Below are 23,144 nucleotides of genomic sequence, written 5' to 3' on the forward strand. Positions count from 1 at the left end.
TTTTGTGCTTTAAAAATGTGATAAATTAATGTATTGTACAGTGTGTTCAGAAGCAGTGAGTTAGCTTATTCAGTGGAGGTTCTACTGTTTGACTGCACAAGGGGCTAAAACAAAGATCAGCGCTGTCTCAAGAGACCTCGGTCTACCATGTCTAATTCTTTGGAATCTCCTCAGTTTTATAGCCTCAGACTCTACTTACTACTTAGAGTATATTCATAGTTCTTGGAAGTTAATTTCACATTAGGTGATGACAATGCTAGAGTGTTCCAGCTGTGTCCTTATGTGTCCTTACATGTAGCAGTGAGTTCTGCTGCCATCCTTTTTTCTTTTCCTGCTTAGTTTTGGTTTTTACTTCATGATAACACAAGAAAAAAAAATAGGAAGAATTTCATACTGGAGTTGAGTTAAAAGCATTTTTCTGTATTTTCTTTCTATATTTTTTCTGTACATGCCACTGTACTCACAACATTCAGTGTTTTAGAAGTTTTACTTGTTCTGACAAAAGAATGTAGATCTACATATATAGTTAACTATATGTGTCCTGGTACTCGTGTAAATTTAATTGAGACCTGTTTATTGTAACAATAACAATAGCAACTCTAGTCAGGGTTCTTTTGTTTTCTTCTTCACCTAATGAACTTGTAACATTCATTGTAGAATACTGTTTAGCCTTGTTCTAAATGTTGTCTATCTAGTTGTAGCAGGAAGAGATCTACAGAAATTCTAGTTCGTTTTTCTTGAAAATAGTATTTTGGAAATTTACTATATGTGAAATAAACTATATAGGAATAACTCAAGTAAAAATATTAACAAAGTTTGCAGTTTATAAAGTCATCTTCTGCAATCATGTGGAATAAAAAGTAAATTCTTCATGATTCTTATTTTGTTTAGGCATTGGCCCATGAAAGTGATGAGGTCCATGAAGTTACACTTTTGTTTATGCAAGCAGTTAAGGCTCCTGTAGCAATTATTTATCCTGTATGACTGGATATCTAGTGGAAGACTAAACATTTATTGGAGAAGCAGAGTGAATTGTTACTGCTTGACACCTGTGTCAGCGATGAAAAAACCCAACTGAAGCACGAATGTCATCTGTCTGATGAAAAGGATTTGTTATTCCGTTGGACTGAGACCATTTTCAATTGTTCCCAATGTAGCACTATAAAATTCTTTGATTCTTTAAGGTTTCTTCATTTTACTGTTCAGATCAGGAGCTCTTCATGAGCTGTGCACATAAGCAAGAATTCATTCCAACCCAATAGTTGCTGGTTTCTCCTTGACTTTTTTAAAGCTAAATTTAGAGATACACGTTGCTTTTTTTTTTTTTTTTTTTTTTGGTTTTTTGTTTAGAGAGAAAGCAGTCAGTTACTGCTGAGTCATGAATGTTGCTGAAGCTGTACACAGCAGTGCTATTAGGAGCTTTTACCACTAAGAAGCAATGTGGTAGACATTTTATTTCCTATCTCTCTCTCCAAACCATTTACTGTCTGGCTTAAGACAGGAATCTGTTCATGGACATTTGTCTGATCTCTTTAAATTACTTACCTGTAAGCACTTACTAACATTTACTGCATTATCACTGACTATTTTGCGATCTGATCACTTTAAGACGCTGTTTATTGAGGAATAACCAAACACGCCAGTGTTCATTTTTTCTCCCTGGATTTTCCACCTCTTTTTTCTGACAATACTTTTCTGTTGTACTTTTTTTCCGTTGTAAGTTTTGGAGGCAGTACTATATCTCTAGACAGTATTTCGCATATCAGGGCAAGTACAGTTCTAATAAAAATGATTGTAACAGTCTATGTAGAACCTAGATTTCATTTGGGGAGAAAATACTGTGTAAGGTTCAAAAGTTTGTTTCAATTATAAACGTGTTTTTGTAATACTGCTATAACCGTATTACAGTTGTGGTATTACCCTTTTGAATGTTGAAAGCATATCAGACAAGGCTGATCGTTCCTTGTGAAGAAATACAATGGAACTCAAAAATTTATTTGCTTCTTAGAGCCTTTAAGTTTTATTTAGTTGAAAATATAGAGATAATGATGACGGCAGGGAAGTGCAAAACAGGGATCTCTTTAGATTTTGAGTTACACAGAAGTCTCACTCCAAATGGTGAAATTGTATGAAGAGCAGGAAGAGGAAGTTGGTGCTGGATGAATATAGAAATGGTCAGGAAGAAGGAAGCTTTATACAATAGGTGAAGCTTAAAAATCAGTTAAGCAAATCATCTGAATCTTCAGATTGAATGAAAACTGGATGATTGAGCCATGGCTTTTTGTACTTACAGGGTGAGCAGGCAGTATGTTACAGGAGAAAGTCTACAAGGGACATACAGAAAATAACTATTTCCTCTTTCTGTCCTTTAAAGTCACTTAAGGATTAATATAGTTATCTTCCATTGTAGAAAACTTTTGAAAATGTGCGGGTTTTAATTCCAATGGAGTCTTTTAGGTTTATTTTAACATCTAATATTAATTAGAAATATTTGATTAGGAACTTGGCTGTTACTATTGAGTGTTGCTGATATAAAAAGCCTAGTTTTGAAGCAGCCTTGTCTCAGAGAGTGCTAAGAATTAGATGTAAATAGATATGGTTGTTCTTTGAGAAAAGAATAATGAAAAATTCTTCACTAGAAGCTGCAGTGTTTTATTAAAAATTTAGCTAAAAAAAAAAAGTAATGCCACTAAAATTAAAGGATGAGAACCTGAGGGATCTAAACTTGGGCTAATCTAATGCAATACCTTGAATTTCCAGGCTCTGTCCAAGAGCATTGCTCTGCTTATGGAAAAGAAAAGCCCACACTAAAAATTTTGAATATATGAGAATGGCTTTCTCAAAAAAAAAAATTGCAATAAAAGTTATTGTTAGCAGAATGCCTCTAGTTTCCAGGGATGCAGAAATTTCAGAAAATGAAATACACTATGTGTATTTTCTGTCCATCCATTCTGATCTTTCATTCTGTGATTGTTCTCCATGTCAGTTTTCAAGGCGGAAGGGGAGTATCACAAAACATTATAGTATGTGTACATGTGCGTAATATGTGTGTAATGTTGTGAAGGAATCAGCTATGAAAATGTGACTCGTGTGTCTCCTGGTTTCAGCTGGGACAGAGCTAGCTCTACTTTTTAGCAGCTAGAAGAGCTCTGTGTTTTGGATTTAGTTTGGCATTTGTTATGAGAAGAACACTGACAGCGCACTGATGTTTATAGTTGGCACTTGAGACATCACGGACTTTTCAGCTGCCGTGTTCTTGCTAGTGTGCAGGAGCACAACAGGATAGCGGGGAGCATGGCCGGAATGGGGGGTCCACGACTCTCCTTATGATTTGTACTTAGGATTGAGGGCCAAGTTGGCCAATTAGTATTCCATATCACGCAGCATCATGCCTGGTATAAAAGTGAGGGACACCCGGAAAGAAGGGCCTTTGCTCTTCCGGGACTCTCACTCTTGGAGTGCTCTCTCTGTCTCGCTCTCTATTTTTGGGCGTCTCACTCGTCCAGGATTGCGGTATCGGACTTACCTGTTTCGGGATTGTTAGTTCGGGACGAGACGGGCCTTGGTCAAGGGGTGGTGAGCAATGACACCGTACATCACTTGTTTGTATATATTTCTCCCTGTACATATCTGTGTGTATATATATATTGGTAGCAGTAGTAGTAAATTGTTCTTATCTCAACCCACAGATCTCTTTTCCTTTTCTCCTTTAATTCTCTTCCTCATTCCCGGCGGGTGGGCGAGGGTGAGCGAGCGGCTGTGTGGAGTTTAGTTGCCGGAGCGGCCTAAACCACGACAGTGTGTTACCAATGAATAAGGGTTTTCTTTCGCCTTTAGCTTAGTGAACTGAGGTTGTGTTGCTTTAAGAATTCTCAGGAATGCCTTCCAGTTTTATCAATAAAATATTCTAAGATAATGTATGGTGCTCATTATATAAGCCAGGTTTGGTACAAAAAAAAACCCATTCTCTCTTAATGATTAGTGTTTGCACATGCAGGTGAGATTTAGAATTTTCATGTCTTGCATCTTTAGGTAAAAATGCTTAGGTAGGGATGTAAACTGAGACCTCACCAATTCCTGCAGCTTACTAAGTAACTCTGTCTATTACAAGGCTAACAGGATATGGACGGTTTATCCTGGCTGCAGGTTATGAGTAAATTTAATGAGTAAGGTCTGTGCAGTATTTGGTCTATCTCAAGTCTCAGGAAAGAGCTTCTTAAACAGAGAGCTTCAGTAGGACTGCTGCACCAGCATACAAGAATGCTTCCTGGATAAGAATACTTTCCTCACATGAAGGTTACATCATATTTTAAGAACTCATGAAGTGTGAATCTTGTTTCATAACTGAGTTGTAGTGTTCAGATTTATGTCATCTTCAAAGTGTCTGACTGCTGTCTAATTTAGGACAGACAATGTTAAACTCTCTAGAAACCAGTTGTTGGGTTCAAGAATGCCTACATCAGCAGCAAATGAGGAAAAAAAATATAGTTTAAGTCAACTTGTGTAAGAAAGATAATGAAATTAAATATTCACGGTTCTTAGGGCGGAAGGAGAACATCAAAATAAAATCACTGGACTTCAAGAAGGCAGACTTCAGAAAATTGATAGGTAAGATCTCACAGAAGAGAAGTCTGAGGTAAGAGAGGAACTGAGGAGATAAGACAGTTCCTTGGAGATGCGAAGGTCATGACTGAAGGTATATTCCAGTGCAGGAGACAGAGACTACTTGTAATTAGAGACTAAGTCAGTTAAATGAGGAATTTCTTTGACTTCAAACACAACAGTGGGAGGCCTGCGGAAGGTGGAAATTCAGATACCACCAAAGAACAGTGTTAACAGATAGGGATGAAAATAGATGAGATACAGCTGTCAACTGACAGAGAATAAATACATAAGTAGTAAAAGATTTGTGCTGACTACTTAAAAGGGGATGGATATTGATATACCAAGTGATCGTGTGTTTGGTTCAGATTTGCAATTTGTGTTGAATTTTTTGGTTTGTAATAGTGACGACTGATCCAAAAGTCAAAAACCTACTGTCAGCATATTGCTTGTGCAATAAGAGAGAGATGAGAGTAACAAAGATTGAAGAAGCTTACCTAGAAAAAGGAAAACAGGATAGAAAATAGTTTCATGTTGTCAAATTGACTGGGCCTGAAGAATTTCTTCTTGGTATTTAAAGAACTAATCTGAGGAACTTCAGCATTTTTAAAATCATCTTTGAAAACGAATGTAAAACAAGAATAGTACCAGATCACTGGAAAAAAGCAAAAACAGGGCTTTAACTTTTTAAGGACAAAATGGAGGAAAAGATGGAAATTATAGATCAACTGGCCTGACATTAATTCTTTTTTTTTTTTTTCTGACAAGTAAAAATGAAAATCTGCTGTTAGCATCAGCAAGATATCCATGACGTGCATAACAGCTGATAAGTATTTTCTATGATCAAGTCGCACAAACCCTATTTCTGTGAAAAACTGACAGATCCTGTGGATAAGAACTAGTTGCTACATCTTGATTTCAGTAAGGCTTTCAGCAGTCTCACATGACTCTCTCATAAGCAAACCAGGGAAATAAAGTCTATCCAAGCAGACAGGACCCAGAAAGCAAGTATTGGTTGATCAGGGTCGGAGTGTACAGATTAGGATTGTACATGTAGTTTCTCTGAATACAATGTCAGGATAAGGGTGTGTGCTTACTAAGTCAGTAGTGAATTGGCAGATGTATTTCAAGTATGCTAGAAAACAGGATTGCAACTCACCATCTCAACTGGTGAAATGGTCTCCCAAAACCCAGGATGCAATTAATCAAGATGACAGTAAGATGCTGCTGTTAAGCAGCAGTCAGCTTTTTCCATTGATTTTGCCAGCTTTCTTGAATAGGAGACTTGAATTTCAAAACGGTTTTGATGGGGTTTTTTTGTAGAAAATTGCCCCAGTGTTAAAATGGCTGTCAGTGCAAACAGCTGTCATTAACACCATCAAGAACTAGATCTGAAAACGTTTTGTAACAGTTTCTAGTAACCAAAGTATAAAAAAAGTCTTAACATCTTTTAAGCAATTAAAAATTAACATTTTATATCAACATTCTCAGCTGTTATATTTCTGTGCATAATCCATTATTTTATATTATAACATTTAATCTATACAATAATTGGGTAATTGTCTTTAAACCATCCAGTCAAGACTTGATTTAAATAAAATCTTCATTTTTCAGTTATGTATCACGCACCTGATCTCTACTTACACTGTTTTAAAAGACTTCAAATAACAATGTATGTTACATCTTAAAGAATTAAGGTGAATGTTACAGACAGGATGGAATTCTTGCAATAAAAGTAGTACCGAGTGGTATTACCCACAGAACAGCGTTTTTGTGTTGCCTTGTAGAATGCACCAAATAGAAGAATTACAACACATTAGTTACCATCCACTTTTCTGGCTCAGAATGTAATAGTCCTCGTGGCCTGTCAGTTAGACAATAACATGCTAAAAACTGTTCCTTTTGAGATCCTTATTTAAACATTTATGTCTTGATTACAAAACAGATTTGATAAAAAGGATTAAATACCTGTGTGTTTACTATGCTAACTGCAGCATTTCATTACCAAGAGATGAGAGTGTTCATTTTTCAAATTTCCTTTATTATCTACATTTAGAGTTCTCCTCAGATAAGCTTATTTTTAAAATCAGTATGATATGCTTTTCTTTTCATGTTAACGTGTTTATTCCCACTGGTGGTCCAGATGCCTACCTTAAGAACTTCTTATGGAATCTCAGTTGTCAACACTGTAATCCTCTTTTCCCCTGAAGCATATTCCTTATGGAAAGGACAAGTTAGATACAGCTACCATCTTTTTCTTCAATCAAAAATACTGCAATGTTGAAGCATATGCAAAGGCCTCTGCCCATGCTGCCTGTCAGTTTAATGTTTCTGAGGGGTTTTTTGGTCTCTCTTGTTTTTAGAAGAGAGTGCCAATAGATAAATAAGGAAGAAAATACCTTGTAAGTCCAGTATCTGTTGGGCATCTTTGCAGTTTTGATACTGAGGACCCTGATCTTCAAACAGGAATCATAACTGCTGCTCTCTGTGTACAGAATATCTGCCTTAGACTTGGCATGAGCCTCCATGACCAGTGACACTTCCGAAGTTGGCAGCTTCAAGACTGCAGAAGCTGGTGAGGATGAGACTGTTGGAAACTTGAAACTCAACATCGCCTGGTCTGCTGTTTTTAATGTTAATTCTTTCTTGGAACTATTAAAGAAATTGCTTGCGTTTCTGGCTTCCTTGCCAGAAGACTTGCTCTTCTTTCCCCTGTAACATTACAGACTAATGCCTGGTCATGAGGGGAGGGACTGAGAGGCTCCATAGAAAAATGGCAGCCAACACTGGATTGTCACCAACAAAGGACCTTTAAAAAGCACAGAGAGCAGTCTGGTTTTGATCAACCTCTCTCATGAGAAAACATGGAAGGGGACAGGAATATTATGTGTCTAGTACTGCTGGCATGTACACGTACATGTACAAGGAACTGGTTTCTGGAGTACATCACAACTATTACTTGCAGATCTACTTACGAACATCTGTTCATGCTTCAGGGCTTGGCATTGTAGCATAACATGGTACTTACTGCCTTACCACTAAAACAAGCTCCAGAGTCTGCACGTAGTATTGCCCTAGAACGTATGAGGAAAGATAAACATTTATTTTAGAAAAGACTGATTTAAATTAAGTGTTTTCTCTTAAAATATGAAATCAATAACCTCTGTTATAGCTGTATGCACTACAATCTCTTAAAATTTTAAGCAGTTATGTGTTGCCAAAGTCTTAAGAGAATGCACTGAACTGATGAATGGAGCAGCACAAAACCCTTCCTCTTTACAGATTAGTAATCAGGAAGCAAGTTTTTGAAATGCTAAACCACAGCCTGATAGCAGGAGCTGCTTCTTGCAGTTCAATTTCACTTCAGCCATCTCAATTTTGACTAGTTGTCAATTCAAACAACTAGTTCAAGCTTGGAAATGGATTAGGAATTGAAAAATCTTGGTTTTCCCCTTCTATACGTAGGATAGATCTGTGAAGGTAAAATTTACTGTATCTAAAAGCTGAAGGCAGTGCCAGCCAGAAACAGTCAGTTCTATCCTGTTAACAAGATCTTTTTCATGAATATATCCAATATATTTAAAACAGACCAATCTAAGAAAGAATTATTTTGAATGCTGTTTTTCATGTTATTTTACTTTGCATCCAAATAGAGCTCTGTGCAAACTAACGAAGTGTTAAATAATCAAGAAAAAATGTACTCAACCATTTTCTGATAAAATGTAACCATTTAGCATCTAATAAGCTACAGAATTGCTAACTATGTAAAACATTCCCTAGTTATAAAAGGTTGCCAGTCTTAGTGCAATGACTGTATTTAACTGCAAACATTTAAATAATTGCTAATGAAGTAATAAAAATAATTTTTAGGAGAAAGAAATACAGATGCAAAAAAAGGTTTAAAACATAGTTCCTCGCTGATTTAAATAATTAAAAACAAGTACTTTGACAGAAATCATTCCTCCTGTAATCAAACTTGGGAGAGGCAGTATGGAGTGTTTGCTTTGAGTGGCACCAGCTGGATTCCTCTTCTGAGATTTAGGTAACTAAAATTTTGAAGTCTACCCCAAGATTAACTAGCTTGGTTTTTATCTCCAGAGAAGACAGGCAGGCAGGCCCAGCAGGAGATTCATTGCACCCTAAAAGAGGTCGCACAAGTTGTAACATGGAAGTGCTGGTTCTTGCTATGGGAGCATAGGACAACTACTTTAGGCTTAGTGGTGTTTTGTGTTTTTTTCCCAGTTTACTTCAGGCATCTCAAAATGGGGAAGATGAATCTCGGTCAGTGGCTCAGACGGCCACAATACACGCAACCAACCAACCGACTTTGCTGTTGCCATGCATTGATGTTGTGACAGGTTTTTTGGAGCTCCCCAAAGAGGATTTTTTTTGTGGGTGTTTTTTTTTTTTGCTTTTTGGTTTTCCATGTGTCCTTTGCAGGGGCCTACTCTGAGGCTTGGCTATTTGTTGTTTTTTTTTTTCTCCTTTTTGAGATCACATTCAAGTATTTATTTGTTGTATCCTGTATCTGCAAGGGTAATATTCCTTGTAATCATAGCATTAGTCTAAATACTCAGATGAAAGCTTAAGAGCTCAACAGTTGCTGTTAGTGTAGAAAATATGGCCCTTCTCGAACCTTAAACTCTGCTTGCCTACTGACCTGTCTTGGTTTTCCATAGATTCCTCAATTTGTATGAGTACATGACATTTCCAGTTCTGCTATGCTTTTGTACACTCCTTATCAGAGAATTTTTCTGGTTTAACATAACATTTAACTGCTGCTTTCTACCCAGTTGTTTCAGGGAGCAAGGTTACATTTGCTTCTGATACCTGTAACTTGGTGCCTGAATGCTTATTTTTAGCATTTGAATTCCTCACCTCTTGGGCAAAAGAGAAAATACGCACTAAGGAGCATGGCTTCTTTGAAAGTCTTTGAACATTCAGGTTCTTCTCCATACAGACGACTTCAAATACTGAAAGTCATTAAGGCGCCAGTCCTCAGAATCTTTCAGAGCTTTGCTACAGGGTGTGGGACAGCACGAAGGAATCGCGGAGGTGGGTGGCTCCAACAAACGTTAGGCTCTGGGAGCTTGCGGATTGGTATCTGCATCCATCCGCAGCTTTGCACATTTCCTAACCTTTTAGTTTCTTTTTTATTACTTTCCAGTATCTAACAACTTTTTGGACTTCTAGGTTTTAGATAAATGCAAATCCAAAACGAAAGTATCAGTGTAGTTATTCAGATTAGCCCATATAATAAATTTGTGACGTATGCTGAATATCTGCCATTAGCTTTTAGTGATGTACGATAAGGATTTTAAAATAACAATTCCTGTCTATAAATGATAGACTACAAATATTTCAATTAATAAACTTGCCAAACTTCCAAGAGGAATCACTATTCTACTGTTGTTTTTCTGCCCCGTCATATAAATTCATCCCAATTATGCGGTTTGTGCTGATTTTCCTCATACAGAAACTGAAAGCTCTTTGTCCAAGAAACTTCCTGAACTTATTCATGATGTTAAGACGGATTTCAGCCTGTTAATTAATGTACATGAAACACCTTAATTCAGGAAAACATTGAGACATGAAATATTGATAGTCTGTGTAAAAGTTGCTTCACGTTATATAGTTGAAATAGCCTTAGAATAGGAGGGAGCACAGTAAAAAAAAAAAAAGATAAAAGCAAAAATCAACCCAAAAGTAACTAAAAACTTCAATATTCTAAGTATGGAGGATTTTTTCCACTATTAATAGTTTATGTAATATAACTTTAGTTTAAATAAATCTGATTTTTAATAGGAAAAAAAGTGTGAAATTATTTAGTTTTTGCTCTTCTACATTTTTTAATAAACAGTTAAAATGTCTCAATTTTAGATCGTGTTTTTTTTCAGAAATGAGTTTTCATGTGTACACAAACTGAGTAGGAATGGAGCATACATTTCATTGGTGCATGTGTGTCTTCATAATACTTTGCCTCTCCTTAGTTGACCTCAAATAGCAGAACAATTAAGTCTTACTGTGCCTGTGAGAAATAGTATTACACAGCTTAACAGCAAAAAATGGGAATTGGAAGAAAGTGGTCTGGAGGAGATCAAGCAGTCCCTTCCAGAATCAGAAGCAAAGGACTGAGTTACAGGATGCTTCCATTTTCTCAGCTGTAGAATGTTCTTTAACTTTCCAGTCAGTATCAAAAACATATGTACTTTACAAGCATACAGAAACTCTTGGCATGTTTTCTCCAACAGAATGTCACTGGTTTAAATGTCTTTTAAACAAGCAGTCAGTGATTTAATTAAACCTGATGCCAAATATAAGTAGCAACTTTAAAAACAGGAAACTACGGTATCATAACGAAGTATTTTAGCTTTGTCTCTTTTTTAAGGTGGCAATGTTTTGGCTGCTTTCTAGTGTGACTTTCTCAACTACAAATTTGCATTGCATTTTATTCTTAACCCACGTTGTAGATGATAGTTTTGCACTGGAAACTCCAAGACTATTGTGTTTCATTTGAGGTCTGGCTGCAAGCTGGATTATTTCCATATTCTACATCATGGATGTTAATACAGTCTTTGTAAACTGAATGATACATTTTTTTTTTTTTTAACTCTTGCAGTCTAATTCCTCTTGTGCATTGGTAGCTGGTTTTGGGGGGCTTTTTTTTTTTTTTTTTTTTTTTTGTTTTTTTTCAACAGGTTTGTTCATAAGATGTGTTGGTCATGAATGCCAAAACAAACTTGATAAAAATGTTAAGTGTTTTGTCACTTTCGTGAATTTGTAATGAGGTTCACAGTTTCTTTTTTTGTGGTCAGTTTCTGAGTATGGAGTAATCGTCTTGGGGTCTATTTCCACTTAGAAATAAACGAGCTTCCAGGTTTTCTACTCGTATATATATAAAGAAATAATCTTCATTTTAAAAGTTAAAGCCCACAGCCAAAGAATGCGATGTTTGCTTTGTACTTTCAAAGCCCGTGCCCTCTCCTTCGCCGAGCCGGCCGCAGGGCGCCGGGGTCCGCTCTGCCGCCTGCCCCGAGCCCGCCCGCGCTCGGAGAGCACCGCGCTGCTCGGACAGAGGAGCTGAGCTGGTGGGCGCTGCCTCTTCGCTCCTGCGACAAGAACACATGTAACCAGAAAGGCGGCTGCCATTTCTGTGCCAGCCTGGAGCTTTCAGCGCCTTCTCCAGTCAGCGCCGCGGCCCCCGGGCGGCGGAGCCTCTCCCGCCGCGCCGGGCGCCCCCCGCCACCCACAGCCGTGCGTGCGTGGGGTCAGAAAATATGAAAACCCCGTCCGCGGTGCCGCGCTTCTCCCAGAACGCGTCCCCAGAGAAAAATCCCCGTTCGGGGCGCCGGTTCCCCCTGGCCCGGCCCCGCCTACACTTCCCGTGGGCCCCGCTATGGCCGCAGCGTTTCCCGCGGCGGTTACGGAGTCCCGGATCGAGAGCGGGAGATTCTCCCCCTCCCGGCATCCCCCCGGAGGAGCGTAACACCCTCCTGCGCAGTCCGGCGGGAATCGAAGGGAGAGCCGCAGCGGAGTGGCGCAGCGTCCGTCTGTGAATAGCGGCCTCCCGCCGCCCCGCGCCATCTTGAATACTAGCTGGGGGCAGCGAACCCCCTCCCTCTTCAAGATGGCGCCGGCTGGGTGAGTGACATGTCCAGTCACGTGGGCAGCGGATGAGCCCCTCTCTCCCCCCGCCTTAAATGATCTCTATGGTTCAGCCGGACACACAGGCGGCGGCAGCGGCGGCGGCGGCGAGGGACGGAGCCGCGGCGGGAGCGGGGCCGCGGCGCCCGCCCGGCGCCTCTTTTGTCTGCGGCCTCGGCAAGGCGAGCGCTTCCCCCTCCCCGACCCTCCGGGCTGCGCCCCGACGCCCTCCCCTGAGGGCTCGGCTCCCTCCTGCACCGGCGGGAGCGGGGGTGGGGGCGCCTCGCTGGGGCGGGGGTCCTTCCCCGGCCCATTCGCCTCGGCCGGCGACACAGCGCGTCCTTGGGCGAGCGGGGCTGGGGCAAGAGCACCCCGGCCTGTCGCCTCCGCCTCGCCGGGGAGCGGGCGGACCGGCCTGCTGGGGCCCGGCGGGCGGGGGCGGCGGCGGGAGGCCAGCGGCGGGCGGGCAGGGCGGGCTGCTGGCGGCGGCCGCCTCCCCGTTCCGCACCCCCGTCCTTCGCGGGCTGCCCGCCGGGGCCGGGGCCGGGGCTGGCGGGGCGGCCGTGCCGCAGGGAGGGGCGGCGCGGGCAAGTCCTGTGCCGCGGCGGCTCCTGCTGTGAAGGTGGGCGAGGAGGGCGGCTGGAGCGGGGGGGTCGGTGTGTATGGTGGTGGTGGGGTGTCTGCCTGTCTGCTGTGTCTCGCTTCCCCCCCACTCCGTTTCTCTCCTTTCTTCCCTCCCTCCCTCCTTCCCCTCCCCGCCCCATCTGTTACAGGCTTGCGGAACTGTGGCTGTTTGAAATTAAACGTGATCTTTACTGTACCAGCTGGGGTCTGTAATGTATCTGATAAATGAAGCTCTTCCCGTCGGTTTCAGGTCATGCAAGGAAAAGGGCAAAGCTGGGGAGGGAGCTGGGCGGGGTTTCCCTTCGCTTTTCACAGTCAGGCGAGAGGAGAGTCTGGTTGATGTCTGCAGCAGATAAAGGAGACAAGAGGATCATCAAAGGACCCCAGAGCCCTTTTATCTTTTCTGCTGTTTTTCCCTCTGATTTCGTTTGTCGTTGCTGTGTTGCCTGTCTGCTTGTTTCCCCCCTTCGGAAGGGGTCGGGCGCACCAGGGCCCTGGCTGAGGTAGTAGTTTGTGCTGTTGGTCGGGTTGTGACATTGCCCGCTGTGGAGATAACTGCGCAAGCTACTGCCTTGCTAGTGCTGGTGATGATCAGCTGCAGATGAAGACAATGACAATGGGAATCCCCTTTGTTTTCCCGGGATTGCATGCTGCTGAGGTGGCAACAATTCCTTCTCCTCCTACTTCTGCAGAAGGAGTCTAGCCTTGGCCACTGAGATGTGTGGGGTTCGACCGCATCAGTAGGATGCTGCTGCTTTCGCAGAGCTGGATGAAAAACTATTAGTTTCACAGTTTGGAGGGCACCTGAATTTGGGCTGAAGAGCAAGCGTCTGCGTATTTTCTCATCTTTAGACTTTATTATTCTCGTGGCACCCTTGAAAGAGGTGGATTTTCTATTTCGTGAAGTCAGAGATCAATGACTGACTTGTATTTTCTGTGTTCTGAATATGCAAGACTTGTATGTGTGATATTAAGTGCTCGTTTGAATGGTAAAAGATATTGAATATCTGTCTAACAAAAGTGAAAATACGTAATTATCGCTTTCCTTACATTGAAAAGATGGTCTTTTTACAGTATAGTTGACTAATTGTACTGGTTGGTGCTAACAATTTTTTAGGTGAGCTGCTGAGATAATACTCCTGTGTATTTTGACTGACTTACTGTGAAACGCAAACCCATGAATCTGCTACTGTGAATTAATTAAAATCGTTGGTATATTTATAGTGATGGCAAAGGATGTCTTTTTGATATGATTTTACCATGTGTTGATTGCTTACTACAATGGCTTAAACTTGGAATATATTAAAACATTTACAATAAATGCGCATAACTGTCTCTTAAATTCTTAAAAATGAGAGTTAATTTTTCAGACTTTATAAGAGCTAGCTATGAACAGGTTGTGGTTAATCTTTTGAGTTCGTAGTGAAGTTAAAGCTCTAGCTAAACACTTGGAAATAAGTTGGCACCTTAGTACTGCTTTTGATTCACAGATCTAATTTACGATATTGGGAAGAGGTGAGCAAACTTACAGATATTTAACTCTGCCTTTTTTTTTTAATTGTTTGAACTCATAATGTGTTTAGAAGACATGCAAAGGTTGCTCTTGTTCTTGCACCTCTGCTGAATGTAAAGTGCCTTGCAGAACATAGGGAACATCGTACTTGCTGATAGGTTTCATTCAATGGTGCTTCATTTCTACACTGTGCAGTGCGTTCTGGTGATTCAAGGTCTGTCATAAACTAAACTTTTTAAAAGCTGAGTGTTCTCATGCTCACTAATAAACTAATACGTTAAACGTTCTTACTGGTAGATTTTCTTTGAAGTAAATCAGCTGTCATAGTTGTTGACTGTCCACAAATTTAAAACATAACCTGGCTTTTTTTTTTCCCCACCTTAATTGGAAGAGGCAAAAGGACACTACAGCTGCCCGCTTTTTATATCCTAACAAACAGCACATCTCAAACAGAGCCCCTTGAGGTTTGATCTGGAAGTTGGGGTGATACTTTCACCATCTACCTTTAGGCATCTATTTTAACTGGCTAATCCACTAGTCCCTCACCCTTCAGTAGAGGAGGCAGAGAGAGATCCCTGATGTAAATTGTGCTTTCAAGTGCCTTAGCACTGAATTATCCTTTCAAGGAGCTTGTCTCCCTTGATTGTAAGGGAGGTGAAGGAGCTTCAGCTAAGCTAAGTGCCTGTAGGTGGGTGGTGTGAAATTGTCCTCTCTGTTGCTTTCCCTTATTATGCTCAGGCAACTTGGGAGAATGAGAACTTGGCTCCCTTTGTTGCTTTTTGGGTTGGAGGGAGAGAATTGATGGGAGAAGATGCGTTCAAGTGTACTACCATTAAGCACTTAGTTGTTTATCTCCTGTGTAAAACATTTCCCTTGAACTTCACTTGCTACCTGAGCAATCAGTTCTTTGTGCTCTGGATGGTGACTTCAGAGTTCAGGAGAATGTTAAGAGCCTGCACTAAAAAAAGATAGTGCTACTGAAATAATGCAGGTAGGGAGACTACTGGTGAGATGTGAAATGCATGAAGTGGTTTGTCCTGTCCACACAGATCTCGGTTATGTATTGCTTCGTAAGTTTTAGGTGTGTAAATGTGAATTATTTCCTTGAGGAGTTCTGTTTAAGATGCTTAGCTTTGCTTTAGGGATATCCATACTTTCCTTAGTTCAAAACACTTCTCAGTCTTGCATTCAGTGTATAGAAATTAGTCCAGACAAGTTCCATCCTTAGCATTGTCGCAGCCTCAGTCCTTACTGCTTAACTGTCCAACTTGCATAGCTTAATTATATGAAGAAGGCTGCGACATCATGCTTTGAGGCAAAAAAGATTAATTCTTCAGTGGAATGGAGAGCCTTATCTTAGTGATGTTGTAAAAGTCAAAGATGGTGTTTCTGAAAATACTGTGAAAACCTAAAATGGAAAGAGTAGCTCATATCTTGAAAATTCAGTGATCCCTTACTGTGATTTGATGAATTAGTTTGGAAAGAGAAATTGCATCATGCCAATTAAAAAGCTGTACTGCTGGCATGTTATTGTCTATGGCATTGTCTCTTGCTGAAATTTTTTCCCCTTTTATTCTTCGGAGGTTTAGCTCAAACTTCTTGTCTGAATTTGTTATAGAAACATTAAAATAGGCACGTGGCTGAGTTGATGGAATTTCTGTGCAAAGTTATTTAGTTTATAGTATCCCTATTGTGTATTGTTTGCTGTGCTGGGTGAGAAAGTACTGCAAGAAATGTTCCTCTGTAGCTTTTCTGAGCACTTCCTTTGACTCACGGAATAATAAAAATGCATTGAGATTCACAGCATAGTCGATTAAGCTTTAGATGCTCTTATTCCCTGGTTTGATGTCTTTTTGCGCTATTGTCTTACCTATTTTGTGAAGAACAGTCACCAGCTGCTCACCCCTCCAGCTACTGTCTGTCAATGCTGCTTCTAAAGATACTGGCATGCATCAACCTAAAATCTTAGATTCAAGATAGTTGCTTCCCTGCAGGGTGCAGTTGCCCTCTCTGTCACCAAGGAGAGTGCCGTGTTCCCATGCTAGCAAAATTGGTATTTGAGAACTTGTCTTCACTGAGGGCTGGCTTGGGTCTTCTACTTTAATAGATCCTGGGCCGTGCACGTTATGAGTGAGACCTCCCACTTACACGGGGAAGCAGCTTAAGACAGTAAGAGGAAACGCCAGTTTCTAGAGAGTTATGTCTATAAATACATAAGCACTTACTTAAAATACATCAATGCATCTAACAAGCTATATGTGCAGCTTCCCATTGGATGTGGGTTTTTTTGCTCTGTAAGAATGAGTACCAAATTAACGTAAGGAAATGATTACACGCTTAGTAACTATAAATGAAAGTGGACTATGTTCTTTATATTTAAATTAGTTTGCATCTTCCACTGTCCTGTGCTTAAGTGTTACTCAAGGAAATGATAGAAACTGGTTCAAGAACACTGCTTCTAGAGGAAGTTTTTTATTTATATATATAAATGTGGTATATGCCTCTAGAGAGATTCTCCCCAGCAAGAATAGAAGTATCGTTCAAAACAAAAGTGTAAATGTTTGGGAAACTGACTTAAATATCTAGATTCTAGTTATCTAGCATACCTTGAGTATTAGTCTTCTAATATATATTTGGATCATAATATATACAAATTAAAAAAAATATTTTTGATAAAGTACTATGCCTCAACTCTGAGCAAGTTGAGTTTTTAGCTGAGAGTCTTTTAGCCTCTCAGCTGTGTTAATGTACAGGCTTTGTGAATTTCTGTCAAATAAGAACATGTGTCCTGCCACTGAAGGCATTAAAAGTGGGGAAAGATGAGAAACATAACAGAAGTAGTTACCTTTACTGGGGATTTAGTGGAATCGCTGAAGTGAAAGGCTCATATGTAATGGGAGGGGGCTGGAGTGTGCCCTCGGGGGCGGATAGCGCTACATCAGGGTGAAAAGAGCTGCTGGGTTTTGTCAGGGAAGATAATCTGAAGACTGGAAGTGAGCTTCTGTTTCTTCTTCCTGGCCAAGACTTTACCTGCAGAAAGGGCTGTCTTACCAGTTTCTCTTCCGAAGTTTGCCTACATCTAATATCTTTCCAGTTTCTTTGCACCTAAAGTTCCCATTCTTGCCCTGTTAGTTTGTTCACCATGGTCGCCTCTGCAACCCAGGCAAAACTGCCTGTATCTCTGCAGTTACTAGCTTTTGGAGTTTGCCTGCCTGATTTAGGCTTGTGGTGAAGGTTGCAGAGGCTGCAACAAAGAACTGTCATGATGCAAAGATTAGCTTCGTCCAGAATTTCGTGATGCCAGTGTGTCAATACCCAAATGGAAAAAAAAATCCAGTCATGTACCTTCTCTCTAAGTGCTGTAAGTCTCTTGTTCCAGGCCAGTTAAGAAAAGAGCATGTATGATGTCTGGTTATCAGATGCCTTCCTGGTCCCTGATCACCTTATTCCTTCTTTCAATTCTTTTCACAGTAGCCAAGAACTGTCTTTAGCCACTTGCAAGAGGGTTGATGAAAAAGTATATTCTTCTAACTTACATGTAAATATGTTTAAACATCTCATTGCTGAAGTGGTGTGATGTTTCCCAATTTCCCCTTCCACCTGAAGACAACTCAAAGTATGCCTCATCCCATTCTGAAGGGTCTTTTTCTGCCCTCTATTTCATCCTTTGCAAGAAGGAAGGATTTTGCCTTGCACATGTCTTAAGCCTTGTCCCACAAAGAAAAATGAGACGAAGGAATTGGTATGAAAATGGAGGCACTGAATGAGGCAAGGTCCTACTTACTCCACCTTCTGTGTGAATGGAGTGTTGGGAGGGAAGAGGGGATAGCATTGCTGTTGGTTAACTTTAGAAGTACCACATCAGGAGGGACTGTTCAAATGATAGCTCGGTGATGTATTTCCTGTGGTGTGTGTTCCTGGAAGGACATGTTACTTTGATGCGAAGACTTTTGACCAGAAAGGCAAGAGAATCCTTTGTATGCCACCTGCAAAGACAAACAGTAGGTATGGAGGCAAAGAAAAAAGTATGGTGACAGACTTCCAGCTGCTCTGAAATCTACTTTTTTATCTGGTTTCTGGTTTATCTGGTAAAAATCAGTGTGGTGGGTGTGTGTGGTTTTGGCTGAGGCCTTGTGTTTCAGGCTGAAGCTTAGTTTTCAGTCTAAACTGGATCTTGTTTGCTCCCAGAGCTTCTACGCTGTGCTTCTAAAGGGGAAGTTGGTCCAGCTGAGGTGCTTCCAGGAGAAAGCTTCTGGAAGATTAAAATAAACCTAATAAATAGTACATTTTAATTACAACAAAAAGCTTTGGTTTTTTGTTACGATACACATCTGTATTTGAAGTGCAAAGTGGTATCTTGTTTCTTAGGAAGGTGTAAGTGGAAGCTATATCACTCTTATCCGATAAAATGATACTTGGGGTGAATTGTGTGTGTGTAGAGTACCATGGGGTTCGCCAGGTACTGATGTGTGCAGCTGTTACCGGCACGTTAATCTCTTGTGCAGTGGCAAGTGTGGTGGTACGCCTAAAATAACACAGGGGCTAAAAATCAACTCAAAAACCTGAGACTTATCTTTGAGAGCCTCTGTCATGTTTCCATTCCTGGAATTGGTGTGTGGGACTTTCAGGACCATCTCAAAAATGTATTGCTGTGTCAATGACCTACGTAATAGGTACTAATTTAGGTAAGAAAGCCACCGCCTGGATCCATTTTTCCATTCCCCCTGTCTTGACAGGACAGATCCCACTATTGTCTGTTGCCTTGAATGATTCTTAGATGTTTTGTAGCTGAACCCTGAGTTATGCCAGGAGGAAGGGAAGATGAGGCCGAGGAGGTAGATGGTCAATGGCATGTGTTCTTTTTGTTCTCTCTGTTCCTAAATTGAACACGTATATTAGAAGCTGAGAGAGATGTTGGGCCAAAGTACAGTCCTCTGCGAAACACTGTCTGTGCGAGAGATGCACAGGCTAAATGGCACAGTCTGACTCTTGTTCATGAAGCCCAGGGCTTCTTCCAGATTAACAGGTCACGTCTGTACTGCAAGTCAGCAGCTATGCTTTACAGTATGAAACCTATTCCTAAGTTTTTTGGCAACGCAGGCTGTTGTAGTGAGGAGACTGTTCATCTATTGCATACCGAAGGGCCACACCAGCACCCAGAATTTATGTAAAGGTCTATATAAACTACAGCCCTTCACCATGTCCTGCAAAGTCAGTTCACTGCTGTACTGCACCTAGTTCTTGCTGCTTGCATCTAGCAAGGGCTGCTTCAAGGCCATCCATGTTACATGGCATGGAGCAAGGTTGTCTGCAATGATCTGGTTGGAGTTCAGATCTTCTGTTTTCTGTCATCCTAGTACTCAAAAGGTTTTTTTGTCTGTAAAGCTGCCTGCACCTCCTTACAGGTCTAGATCAAACTACAGCTTACCCCTCATCGAGGAGAGGTTTTGGCTTAGGTGAGCAAGGGGGAAATTGCCAGCAGATCCAGGACAACTGCATGAGTAGGCCTGTTTTCAGCACTGCGGGTGAAGAGCTGTCACTTTCCCAACTGCATCAGTACACCTCTTGTCAAGAGGGCAACTACCTTCTATGGAGCCTTGCTGCATCCAATTCTGGTCACCTGGTGGACAATTACTTTAGCGTGGGTAAATCTGACATCTGAATCCACATTACTGCATGGTTTGCATCATGGTGATGCAAAAACTTACCATTTGTAGGGGATTATAAAGAGGATCAGCTTTTCCATGCGATGTCTTTTCTAGAGATCTCAGGCTAAGCAGAAGAAAAATCACTTCCTTACCTGCACTTACCTATCTGCCTTACCTCATTAGGGGCCAATATCTACATATACAGTGGGCTGTACTGAATATGTGATATCTATGTGTCCTGAGGTCGTCTTTCCCAAGACGATCATCGTAAGTGTTATCAGGATGTACCCATGCATTGTCACTGTCCACACGTATCTCGTGGTGCTCTGTGTCATGTAACTCTGTCTGATTTACGCAGAGATTTCAGTCAGGTGCTGAGATTTTGCAGCCCAGAGATCTGGTGTGGCAGTGTAACAGTAACCCTTTGAGCTAGGCTCATTGCTGGTGCCATTGCTATCACTGTGGCCTTTCATGCTGCGAAATCTGAATATGGACCCAAGAGAGGCTTCTGTCCGCAAGGATGCAGTAGGTTACTTTTATATAACCTTGTGTACGTGCTTGGAGGTAAGGTAGGTCTGAAATGGTACGACAAATGTGCAATGTGAGGTCTAGCACTCCTATACACATTAAATGTTTATAGATGTGCCAGCATGCCAGCTACAATGCTGTTATTTTCCAGGTCCCTCAGGCTTCTTCCCTCTCTTGTGACCTAGCTTTTCCACTGCTCCCCAGCCTCATGAGTGTCTGTCTTTCCAGCACCTGAAAGATTGCTTTCTAGTCATGTTAGTCCCTGATGTCGTACACGGTCTGTCATGCATCCTGTACCCAGCTGCTGTCTTTGCTACTTTAGTACATGGTTACAGGCTAGAGTAGAAAAGAAAATAGGGAATGATGGCAGAGGAAGCAAGTGCTTAAGTTCACCAATCCCTTTTTAATGGTTGAAAAGTAAAACCGGTCTAATAAGGCAACAAAGTGCAAGGCTTAAAGAAAGATAAACAGTAGTGATGCTAATCAAATCTCAAATAAATGATCAGTGCAAGGTCTAGTGGGAGCAGAAGTCCTTAAATATTTATGCAATATGTTCTCCCCTCCCTTCCCAGCCTTGTACTACCTACAGCCCGGCTGTTGTAACAACATGATGGTGGAGTGTTTAGGATATCACATGGCTCCTGACAACCCCCAGCAGCCACCAGATGAGCTGCAGCTAGCTGGAGTTGAATCTGGAGGCAGCACACAAACAGTTCAGGTGCCATTAAGATCTTCTGCTTCAGGAAGCCCTAATGCAGGTGGCTCAGCTGGTCCCAATGATCATGCGTAAGCCTGGCCAGATGGCTGTGGTCAGCTCATGCCAAGGACAGACTTGGCATTTGCCCAGAAAATCCTTTATGGTAATTCTGAGGTCTTTGTGGTACTCTCCACAGCCTCCTATTGACATGTGTGGCAGGGGGGGTTGCAGACAGCTGTGCAGCAGCAGGGTCCACCTTCAGAAAAATCAACAGAGGCAGCGAGAGTGAACCACTGGAACTGAGCTGTGTACAGGGCTGTTTCCCAGGGCCCATCTACTCTGGCACATGTATCCCAAGGCCAAAATTTGCAATTCTGTATATGGATGCCAGTGTTGTTTAATCCAGTTATCAATGCTCAAGAAAGTGAAATACCATCCATAATGATAGCTGCAGATGCCACAGTGATTGATAGGACAGTACACGTGGAGCATTTACTGTTAGAAAGCAATCCAAAATGTTTCATTAGTCACAGTCCAACATATTTAATACTGTCAATCATGAAGTACCATATCTACCAGCAAAAAAAGTAGGCTACATCCGCAGGATGTGTTGTATAGAGACCTAAAAGTAGTTTGAGGTAGCAGATGGCAACTCTCGGTCTGTTACATAAAATTATTTGTCAACGTCAGGGAAAAAATAAAAATAGAATTAATTCAGTCAAAAATTCCTGCTAGTTTAAAGAACATACTGATATTATATCCGGTGGATAATAGGAATCTTTCACAGGAAAACGTTCGCAGTGGACCTGGTGTTTTGGAAACTAAGCCTAGATGGTAGAAGAGGAGGGCTTCCCCTCTCTTCATCTCCTTTGAAATTCATTGTTTGAGTAAAAACATGCAGCTTTTGCCTGCAAAGTCAACACAAGTGTGGGTTACCACATCTAAGAGACTTCTGGGTTCAATCATGATGTATTGAAATCACGAAGTCCTCAGACTAAGCCAAGGCAGCAAGGACTGAGGTGATCTTTCCATCTACTCACTCTGCTCTAGTCCCAGCCATTATCTGAAATACCAAGACTTGGCTACTTGTGATTGCCCCTTCGTGCCTCATTTTCTCCCTCTCTTGTTTCTAGTCCTTCTGATTTTTGCCTTTATGCTATTGGAGTCTTGTTTAAAAGCTTGTCTTCTGCAACCTTATGACCAGGTTGAGCAGTGATTTTGATGTGATAACAGTTTTGGCAGAGCTTGCAGTGACTGGAAGATGATGCTTATCTTTTCATTCATTAGTGACTGTTACGAAGAATCTAGCAGGACCACATTTCATTTTCTTTTGTTTAGCATTTAGATTTTTTTCTCCCTTTCTCACTTGTTATGTTTGTACCTCCCTTTCGGCTTCACGACATGAATCTCTATTTCAATTTGTTTTCCCATCCCTAAAAAACACCATTAACATCAATATTTGGGTTTGTCAAGACTGTCAATACAGGAGTGTGTGTTTTCCATCTATATTTTGTATATCTAAAATAATGGGAAAGAAAGAGATACAACTGAAGATTTAAGTTACCCTTCAAATGATTTACTGGGTAGGATTTGCTACTGCCTCCCCCGTGTCCTTTATAAAGGGCTTGCACGTTTCTGGTGTGGTTGTCTGTGACAGAATTGGGCAGGATGATACTGCTGGGCTCATAACCCCGGAATTAGTACGGTACAAGAGAGCATCATCTTAACCACTTGTACTGATTTCAGCAGTATACATGGACCAAGGTAGTCAATGCAGGGACTACATCTCATTAAGCAAAGATTTAGAAAAGGGGCTGGTGCCGTTGTAGTTCTCTTGAAGTAGACTTGCGCTACAGTGCTTCAGTATGCAGAAGGCAAGCTATTAAGC

General features: G+C 41.2%; 1 protein-coding gene across 2 annotated transcripts in view; it reads left to right on the forward strand.

Annotated features, from left to right (window-relative positions):
* Nucleotides 1-7,182, forward strand: part of MON2 (MON2 regulator of endosome-to-Golgi trafficking) — an 88,054-nt gene extending 80,872 nt beyond the window's left edge. Inside the window, exons 35-36 of one of the 2 annotated variants that reach the window (XM_086610817.1) lie at nucleotides 4,543-4,608; nucleotides 7,098-7,182. In XM_086610817.1, the coding sequence (XP_086466943.1) occupies nucleotides 4,543-4,566 (24 nt within the window). In that variant the 3' untranslated portion in view covers nucleotides 4,567-4,608; nucleotides 7,098-7,182. Of the gene's footprint in view, nucleotides 1-4,542; nucleotides 5,382-7,097 lie in introns of those variants that run through there. The other variant, XM_086610816.1, reaches the window with a different exon arrangement.
* The last annotated feature ends 15,962 nt before the right edge of the window (nucleotides 7,183-23,144 follow it).

This window comes from Tauraco erythrolophus, chromosome 4 (assembly GCF_009769465.1).
Source record: "Tauraco erythrolophus isolate bTauEry1 chromosome 4, bTauEry1.pri, whole genome shotgun sequence".
Taxonomy (NCBI): domain Eukaryota; kingdom Metazoa; phylum Chordata; class Aves; order Musophagiformes; family Musophagidae; genus Tauraco; species Tauraco erythrolophus.